Source organism: Sylvia atricapilla, chromosome 1 (genome assembly GCF_009819655.1).
Source record: "Sylvia atricapilla isolate bSylAtr1 chromosome 1, bSylAtr1.pri, whole genome shotgun sequence".
In the NCBI taxonomy this organism is placed as follows: domain Eukaryota; kingdom Metazoa; phylum Chordata; class Aves; order Passeriformes; family Sylviidae; genus Sylvia; species Sylvia atricapilla.
The window spans coordinates 31,115,442-31,125,243 of record NC_089140.1 but is presented as its reverse complement, the minus strand read 5'-3'; the positions used below and the strand labels follow the sequence as shown (position 1 = coordinate 31,125,243).

General features: G+C 37.2%; 1 protein-coding gene across 3 annotated transcripts in view; it reads right to left on the bottom strand.

Annotated features, from left to right (window-relative positions):
* Positions 1 to 1,001: 1,001 nt before the first annotated feature.
* ITGB8 (integrin subunit beta 8) overlaps positions 1,002 to 9,802 on the bottom strand; it is a 48,779-nt gene continuing 39,978 nt past the window's right edge. Inside the window, exons 13-15 of one of the 3 annotated variants that reach the window (XM_066318487.1) lie at positions 9,041 to 9,204; positions 1,677 to 1,802; positions 1,002 to 1,429 (exon numbers count right to left, since the gene is read on the bottom strand). In XM_066318487.1, coding sequence (XP_066174584.1) covers positions 1,376 to 1,429; positions 1,677 to 1,802; positions 9,041 to 9,204 — 344 coding nt within the window. In that variant the 3' untranslated portion in view covers positions 1,002 to 1,375. Of the gene's footprint in view, positions 1,430 to 1,676; positions 1,803 to 8,102; positions 8,948 to 9,040; positions 9,205 to 9,802 lie in introns of those variants that run through there. The other 2 variants (XM_066318491.1, XR_010743533.1) reach the window with 2 other exon arrangements.

The following is a 9,802-nucleotide window of genomic DNA, read 5'->3' as shown; positions in this document are numbered from 1 at the left end:
GTTTGTGTGTTGCATACAGCTTGCAGAAGCTGTGACTGAAAGCCTACAGCAGGAGAATTCCTGTGGATATCTGAGGACTGGCTAGTATACCAAGAAAAAGCCCCAACTCCTTAACTCTGGAAAGGAGCAGAGAATTGGGACTGCACCTGACCAAGTTCAGAGATGCTCTGTTTAGCTTTGCACTGTAGACTTGCTCTTTTCTGCCCAAAAATAAAAAAGCTTTCCTTATCAGCTGTTTCCTGATGAAGCCCTCTGATCCTGTGTCTGCAGTTTTCAAAGACACAGGTAGAGCTCGATTTAGGTATAGAGAAATGTGGAGAAAAGAAGTTGAGAAAGATATAGATTTAGATATAGAAAGAAGTGGAGAAAAGAAGTTGAGAAAGACAGAAAGTATTTATTTTAGCTTTTGTGTTTTTGAGGTTTTTTTCCATAGGAGCCTGGGTGCAGCTGCAAAATGATTCAAGGAAAGAAGCCAACCATAGACACCCCTGAAGACAAGGACAATCTAGAGAATACCATGATTAAGTTGCATAAGTCTTTGAAATTCCTGCTTTGTCTAGAGCAGAGTAAAGCAAAAGTGTGTCTAAAAGTCTGTGGAAAACCCATCCACTGCCATGTCTCCAGTCTCCTCAGCAGGCCACACATCCTACAGCCTCAGTGATGCTTTCAGAATGTCTGTGGTAAGGCTATGGTCAAAGCCCAAAAAGTCAGAAGGGAGTTTGTGAGAAAGGCTTCTCCTGTGAGCAGTTTTGAGAGCAGAGGAACACGACTCAGAAACAGGTCCTGGGCTCTCCAGATTGCTCAGGCATAAACAAAAGGCTTAGGCTGAGGCTTAGAGCCCCAAAAAGGGGGACTTGGCAAACTGTAGAGCTGAAAGAAATATAGCACATGTACTGATTTCAATAAGCATATGTAACATAACTTGGCATTATTATGCTTTTCTGGTTAATAATTTAGTTTTATCTGCTTGCATACACATCATCTTTATTAAACAGTAACTGTCCTTCATGAATCATGCAGTTCAAGGCCAAGAAAATAATCAGAGACCATGCTATGCTCTGTGCTGAGGAGATAGAACGGTTTGCAAAAAATAAGGAAAACTCTGCTTTCTGCCACCCACCACAGTTTCCCTGGAATGAGGAACCAGATGGTAATGCTGGGGCCTCTTGAGTACTAATAAATCAGACTGGCAACCTATGTCTACTTAATATGAATTCTGTACAGTCCAACTCGGACCCCTCAAAGACTCCCAAGCAGAAGATGAGCAGCCAAAAGAACTGACAGCACCTATGTTCTAATCACAGCTTCAGACCACCTGAGTTTCTGTAAAATTAGATTTTTATTTACTTTATATAGTACATTAAACTGCTTGGTTTTAAACCCAGAGTAGCAGGAATGCATTTCCAAAGTTCTTGTCTTTGTTGCACACCTGAAAGCAAAAGAAATCACCTACTTGTCAGATTAACTCTTCACTAGTCAAAATTGTTAACTAGTCTGTTAACAAAGTTTTTATTCTTAATTCTAATCATCGTCTTCTGGTTGTCATCAGGCATATTCAGATACTCACTCAAACCAACTCTCCCTAATACCATGCCCTCTGAATATTGGATTAAATTCTGCAGTTACTACAAAAGGAATCATGCAGGCAGAGAAATTCTGTAACAGCATACACCTACATGACTGGTGTCAAAAAAGTGGCTGAAATCAGGATCTCTTTCCTGCTCCGGCTTTAGAGGCTGTGATTTAGGTTTCTTTTTTCTTTGGAGAGTCTGGGCACCAAGCCTTTTCCTTGGCAATGGCATCTGCAACAAAATAGCAGTTGTATTATGTTAGAGACACATTTCAGTCCTGTTCTACCCTGGCTGACAACTGTGTATATATGGGTAAAAGTTGGCTAAATACAATGCCAGTGTCAAAATCCCTGACGTTACCTGGATGTTTAGAGGTCTATAGGCATGAATTAGTTACTGGATTACAGAACATAGGCAAGAAGAGAGAAAGAAAGATTTTATACAGAGCACTTACCATCATTTTACAACATACAGGGTATGCAACACTGCTTGGTTCCAGGATCACTGGCTATGGGAGACTTAAGTGTTAACAAAACCTCAGCTGCATGAGTACTGCCAAATGGCAAAATGGAGGCCTGTAGCTCTGGCTTAAGTTATACACTTGAATTCTACACCAGAAATTCAGATCTAGGTTTATGTTTACTCTGAGTAATGACAGCATGAATGTTTTCTCAATAAAGAGCTTTCAAGGAAAACGTGTATTTCTGTTTATAGGACTAGTTGCTTCTGCCTGCTCTGGTTGTCAGTGAAGGTTGATTACGGCATTTGTGAAAGGAAATTTCTCAGATGGTCTCATACACATATATTAAGACAATGTTCCTTGCTTTGATAAAAGACACAAAAAAGATTTACAGATTTTCCCTGTGATATTTACTTATTTTTTATTTTCTTTTCTTCCAGTTTTGACCTTTTTTTTAGTGTTTCTCTTTTATTGTTAAGTCCTGGACACTAAGTTACATGATGATTGAGAATGTATCAGTTGTCACTTGATTCTAGCCCTTTCATTCCTAAAGCAAAAACTGGATCATTTTGGCAGCATGGACAGGTACTTTTACCAGAGATGTCTGGCAGATGTCACAGTGTCTTATCAAAGCATCATGGTAAATTTTAAATGTCCTTATACAGAGCATGTCTGAAGTCCTTTTCAAGAGCAATTTCATGCCACTGTGCAAAGCAAATGCTGTGACTGATTCTGCACAAGGACAGAATGTGTCACCTTCCTCACCCTCACCAGTGACATGTTTTCACCAGTACTCATAAAGTGACCAAGTGTGCAGTGAGTGGCATAGACAAGGCATCTGCAGAGATTTACCCATTCCCAGAAATCCAGCTCCTCTACCACTCAACAGAGCAAGGGAGAAGAGAAACTATCACAACCACTTATCAATCTAGAGACTGTATTTACACAGGAGGTATCTTCTTGTCTTCTACAAAGTACTAGCACCTCCTGGTGAATTCAGGTTTCAGATGGCTTGGACAATGTAAACCAGCTGCACCTGCAAACTGATAAATAGTGTTTTATTCCTTCTTGTCCTGTCGAAGTTCATCCTGAATGTGCATCTACCCATTTGCCTACATCCAATGAACAATATATTACCTGGACAGAGTAGTGTTCAATCTTAAAATAACCACAACCATAGTCTTCCCTTTGTAGGTATCGGTGCACCTCAGTAAATGTGCTTTAAACTTTTAAAAGGAGGTGGACATCTCTTACTTGTCACAGACATATTTAATATTAAAAATATGAAAAAAAATCCATATGGATTAGATATTGATTTTATTTTTTAGAGCAAGTACAATGATGTTGCATTAAAATAATGCTATGTCATAATTGTTACAGCTCTGATAGAAAAATAAACATCTCAATATGCTACAGTGTAACTCATTAATAAATATTACAATAGAAGTTAGTAGTCAACTGAAATTAATAAAACAGCTATAAAAGTATACTATTTTAAATAATAAAATATTCAGTATATTTCCAGATGAACAAAAGTAGTGATTTAAAAGTATCATTTAAAATGTCAAATGAGCAGTAAGAAGTTATCAAATTTAAAACCTCTTCCCTAACTAACATTCTCTATGCATAAAATCTAGAGACACATTATTTATCTATGTTTCTTTTTTACAAAAGGTAGTATATGTTAAATAGAAAGTTTAAAACTGTAGTATTATTAATAGCTGTCACACAATCACTAAATAAGACACTTTAAAGTAGCATTGTTTTTGAAGAAGTAGTGAGAGTGAAGCTTCAGAACAGTGAGTTCATCCAACATGAATGCCTCTGCAAAAAGCTGTCATTTTTCATCTCCCTTCAAAATATAACTGAAACAGCCCAAATACTATATAGGTATCAGGATGAAATTATAGAATTTGGACAGAAGTCATTATTTTAACAAATATCAGATATTTTAATTTTTTTAATAGGTACCTTTTTTTAAAGCAGGTTCAGAAAAGGAAATTCAAACAGCATTTCTAAAGCTTAAGAATCTAGAAATTTTAGGGGTTTTCTTTCCCCCTTGCCCCCTTCCAAGACAGGCCAACCATTCTGAGCTAGCTTGCTCTCAGTGAAACACCACTCATTTGGCTTCCTATAAAGATGCATTCCCACTGGTTAATTTTAACCTTTCCCCCCACCCCCTTCATGAATTTCAATTTTCTTTAAGAGCCAACCTGTGTATCAGAGAAATCTCAAGATCAGAATTAAAAATTAGTGTTTTTGTTAAGTACTGCTTCATTTCTGCTTTCCCCTCTGATGCAAAATGGTATTCAGGACATTGTCACCACGCGCCATTCGCAGGCAGTCGTGGCAGAGTAGGAGTCAGCACTGACTCAGCACAAATGCCTCTGTGAGAAGTGCCCTTCACAGCCACTGCTTACATTCCTTAGGGCTGGCTGGTGGAGATCCCAGGGCTGGTGGGAAGTCAATGAACCGGTGCCCAAACGCTCCCCAGGAGATTTAATGGAGGTCTGCAGCACCCACGTTTACAGGCTGTCCCTCGCTGGGTTGTGTGCAGGCACTTTTGATGAGTAAAGATGCAAAAAGCCCGCAGCATTAGGGTTCAGACTGCACATCGTGCAGTCCCAGTGTGGGGCCAAGTGCCTGCAATGCAAACCTAGGACACCAGTGCTGCCAAGTCAGCCTAGTTTGAAGAGGTTTCCCGCCCTGACAAAAGGCAAAGCAAGATCACAGAGCACCATTTCTGCAGGGATGCTGTGGGGAGCCCCAGCACTGTCCCTCTTGAAGTTTCCACACAGGCAGCCGTGCCCTGGCTTGTGTCTGCCCTGGGCAACACCAGACTCTATGTCTATTTTAGGATGGAGGGTTGCTTGAAGCTATTTCACACATTTACTCCTATGGTTTGCAAAACATGCACACTAAGCAGGAAATGAGTATCATATATGATCAGACTGGGAAAATAATATTTTTCCACTGCAGTCTGAAGAATGCTTTACATAGCAGGTTTTCATGACATCATAGAGAGGAAAAAATAAATCCAATTGTAAATAATAGTTAAAATGTAAACTATGCCCATACGAACATCCTTCCTTTTTAAGGTTCATTTTTAACGTCCTTGCAAATGTAAGGGAATTTCAGCTGGGCATAATGAAAATTCCTTGCATACCATATGCACATTTTCTGGAAGAAACAGCTATTTTCCCACACACTTCTGCAGCAATCTTATTAGTGTAGTCATGATGTTTGGAAGTAACTATTTCATAGCATTTCTTCATTTTATAGTACTCAAAAAAATCTGAAGTAAAATACATACTTTTTAATTACATTAACATGCAATTTTTGAAGTGTCAGGCAAATAATGAGTCAAAGGCTAAAAAGAGGGACTAGAATTTGAAAACTATACATATGGATTTTAACAGTAAAAAAAATATGATGTGAAAAGTCATGCACATGCTCCATTTGTGGGATCAAATCTAAAAACAATCCCCCAAACCAATGAGACACAGCAGTATCTGCTGGTATATTTTCGGATATAAGCATGCAGTAGGATTATTTGACTTCTCTCTAATTTTTTTTTGAAGGAACCCAGTATAAGAAGTGTTATTTGAGAACTTTGGAACATTCCATTCTGAAGTTAGTTATTTTTCCCCTATTTTTATGAGCATCTTTGACGCACAATACATTGAAAACTAATATGAACTAATTCGCCTTTAATATCTCCCATATTAAGCACTATAGGAAGCACAGTCCTTCTGCAATCACTGAAGAAATTCCTTGTGAATTAAAGGCTGCTTTCTCATTTAAGGTCATGTGCTGAGAGAACACAGCTCCCTAAATAGTGAGGCTTTTGTTTAGCTATTCATCTCCTGCAGCAGCTCTTCTGAAAAACATGGTCAAAGGCAGAGGGAAACAAGTACCAAGCAAAGCCAGAGTTTCTCATGGATAGATTCCATCCCTAGAAACAAAGCCTCCTCCCAAGAATCCTGCTCTGTATAAGCTCCCCATGGGCCTTCTAAAAGCCTTGACCTGTCACATTAGCAGCAGCTTATTCTCTTTCACCAGCCTCTTCCACAATACAGCAAAACCATGAGGGAGATTAAAAAAAAAAAAAAAAAAAAAAAAAAAAGAAGAAGAAGAAGCATCTTTTTTTTTCTTTTTAAAATTTTTTATATGTCTTTTTTAATTTCAGGACAGCAAGCAGCTTACAGTGCAATTTGTCCTGTGAGCCTGCTCTATTTGACCAGAGTATTTTAAACATTCAGGCAGGTGTCTGATAAGGAAATACTGGCCGTGCCCCTTCACAGGCAGCACTCCAATGCCAAGTGCTACAGAAGAAAAGCAGTAGCAGCGTGATGTGTCTGGAAGACGAGTATTACAGCTCAAGTCTTTCTTCCACCAAGAACCCAGTTCCATTATCCCCTACCCACAAAACTGAACTCCCTCTAACAGTGAAAAGTAATTTCTACTAAAAAAAGGTAGTTATCAGTTCAGTAAAAGCTTTAGTACATGCTTTAAAAGCCATTATAGAGTGAAAACATATTCTGAGGAATATTTTTTAAGAGTTTATCACACTGTTTAAAGAACATAATTGGCCTCTTTTTTATATACTTAGATATACTCCACTAAGATTTTTTTTTTGTTTAAGTGAAATAGACAACCAGAGATTGTCTCCCACTCACAAACAGCCACGAATTGTGACAAGGGTAACAGCAGGTCAACCTTTATCAATCTCTTACCTTTATCCCACCAAAACCAATTGTTCGGAATCTTTTGATTTACACAGGAGGATAACAGCCCTATACACTTTCAAAGAAAATGAGAGTTTAAGGTGTACTTGATAGATTACAGAATTAATCTATAATTAAGGTTCTACAATTAACCTATCTCTAAAGTCAGGGTTAGTGTAAAGAAACATGTTTTTTGTAAAGAGAGACACTTTTACCTGTGTGGTAGAAAGCTCAGGATCTATTTGGAGACTGTTTTAAAAGCATTTAATAGTCCAATTTACAGGTTTTTTTTTTTTTTTAAAGACCATCCCTAAGGTCTAGAGCTTTTATGACTAATGAAAGGCCCATTGTCTATATTATTTTTTTCAATCTTCCTTGAACCATTACCCAAGAAACTTAACGCTCATAAAACACTCATCATTTTTCCACATCCTGCTTTCCTTTCAATCCTCATACTCCTCAGGTTTCAGTGGGAATTTACAGAAGAAATACAGAATAGGAAATACAAGTAATTTCTAAAGACTGCACATAAGGAAGTCCTGCTTTGTTTCTGTAACTCTTATCTATGATGAATAGTGACAATATTTGGTATTATAATAAATGTTGTTAGAATGATACACTGTCTTCTGAGATGATTTTTCTTTTTGCCAGCAACGTTTTAGTGCATTAGAAGTTGATCTGATTTTCATAGCGTTTCAGCAGCATATATGATGCTTCCAATGAGCATATAACAATAACACATCTTCTACCACTCTAGCAGGTTTCAGGGACAAAAAAAAGATGCTTCTGCTTGACTTTGTCGCTTACATTCTGCTCTCAGATAAGCTTATATTGGTCCCACCATGTTTGGAAGAGTTTTGCTTGATTTCTGAAGGCAGAATCTGATCCAAAATTATAAAGTCAATTAATGTATTTTCTTGAGAAAAAGTCTCCCATTTCCCTCACTTTCTCCTAAATTGCAGATTCTTTTCTCCATCACACATTGTACACATTTCTCAATGCACAGTCACAAAAAACTGAAGTGGTTACAAAAAAACTTAGAAAACCTAATCTCATCAACTAATTTACACAGAGAAAAAGAGCACATGTAAAATCAGACTTATGCCTGACATCATACAAAAAGATCCAAGTCCTTGTTTGGCAAAACACTGACATGTAGCTAGCAAACCAAACACAGCTCTGGTGTAATTTATCTATTTGCAATGGAACTGATGCTGCTGACTCTAAAGGCATAGTCTGCTGGCAGTGATTATCATGTATACTATGCTGTTGGATAGAGAAACTCTCATTTTCTGTCTCTACTCAGTTTCCAAACATCTTAAATTTTGTATAAAATGGGTGGGGTGGGTGGGTTATATTTAAACAAGTAAAAAAGCTAGAAATTACTCTTTATCAGATATAAATTATCCTTAAGTGACATCATCCATACAAAACCCCTATATGTATATATATATAATTTACCTGTGTGTGCATGCATATGTGTGTGTATACACACACAATATACACTCGTACCAGGAACTGAACACTCATCTAATCCCATCTTTTTTATGAGGAAAAGATAAGAGGCATAAGCAGACAAATCAGTGGGATCTGTCAACTGAGAGACCTATAAAGGTACCATTTACTCTGTTTAAGAGCATTTTAATAGTTTCATCTATTGCTATAATATACAGCAATGTTAATACTTCGGTCACACCTTTTGTCCATTCCCACAGAGCACATCAGTACTAGCTACATGTAGAGTGAGATCAGTGCTTTGTCAGACCAGTTTGTATCTACATTCTAGGCCATAACTAAATAAATTAGAATATGTTAAAGTGCTACATCAACACCAATGTTTCTGAACAGTAGTAACGCACATTTCTCTTTCAAAAAAAAATTTAAAAAATACAGCAGCTATAGTTCCAAACATAATCACATAATGTGAATATGTTTACAAGTCACTTTGTTACAGTACTCAACAAAATGCACAACAAAAGACCATATGGCAACAGACAAGACTCCCGCAGAGTACAAAAGGTAATTTTTAAAAAACCAAGCATGATGGAACGAGACATTTGCAGTCTTCAGAATTCACACTTGAATGTTTCGTTTAATCGCAACTTGCTGATGTCGATATTGATTTCCTCTGGTTTGTCACGTCTGTATGTTACTGTTCTTGTACAAACTGTAGGCAAAAACATCTTATCCTTGAAGGAGAAGATACAATTTTTATCAGCAATTAGCTAACTTTTATATGCAAGAAAAAGATTACTGAAGATGATGGCTCTGAAATCAATTACCTTCTTAGTTGTAGATACTCTGTAATCAGATGAAGATTTAACTTTATTGCTACTCCCCTGAAGAATTATCTGCCTGATGATAAGGACAACAAGCAACCCGATCAGAAAGGTAACTATAACGATTATGGAAAAGACTCTAAAGTAGTTTCGTCCAGAGAAACAATCTGCAATGAAAGGAAAACATGAGGATACACCTAATGTATGGAACAGGCACATCCCTCTAACACAGGCATACCCACCACTGCTTAGCAATGTTGCATAAATGTAATACAAGCCTGATAAAAATTAAGGGAAAATAAATTGAGGGAAATTAAGAGGAAAAGTTGCCATATGAGAGCTTTTAAAGTTGGGCTTATCAAGAAAGGCAATTCAGATCAAGATCCATTGTAGAAAACAGTGAAACTCTTATTCTTTTAATCTACGGAACTAAGACTCGGGCTTCATTGTATTGCCAACCACAAATCCTCTGCAAATAAGTGAATTTATAGCTGAAGTAGAGAGGATGAAATATTAGAGATGTTTGGGGCAGAGATAATCTAATCTTCACAAAATGGCAGTGAAGATCACTGGTAAAATTTGAAAGAAAACGTGTTTTATTGAATCTTTGTCCAGTGCTCTCCACACTCTTGGACTAACACAGTAAGCTTGCCTTAATATTAAAGTTATGAAAAAGTATTTACAATTAGTTTCCTCATTTATGAACTGTAGTACAAAAAGATTTATATAAATGTTAAGTGACAAAAGGTAACCATTTACCTGAAT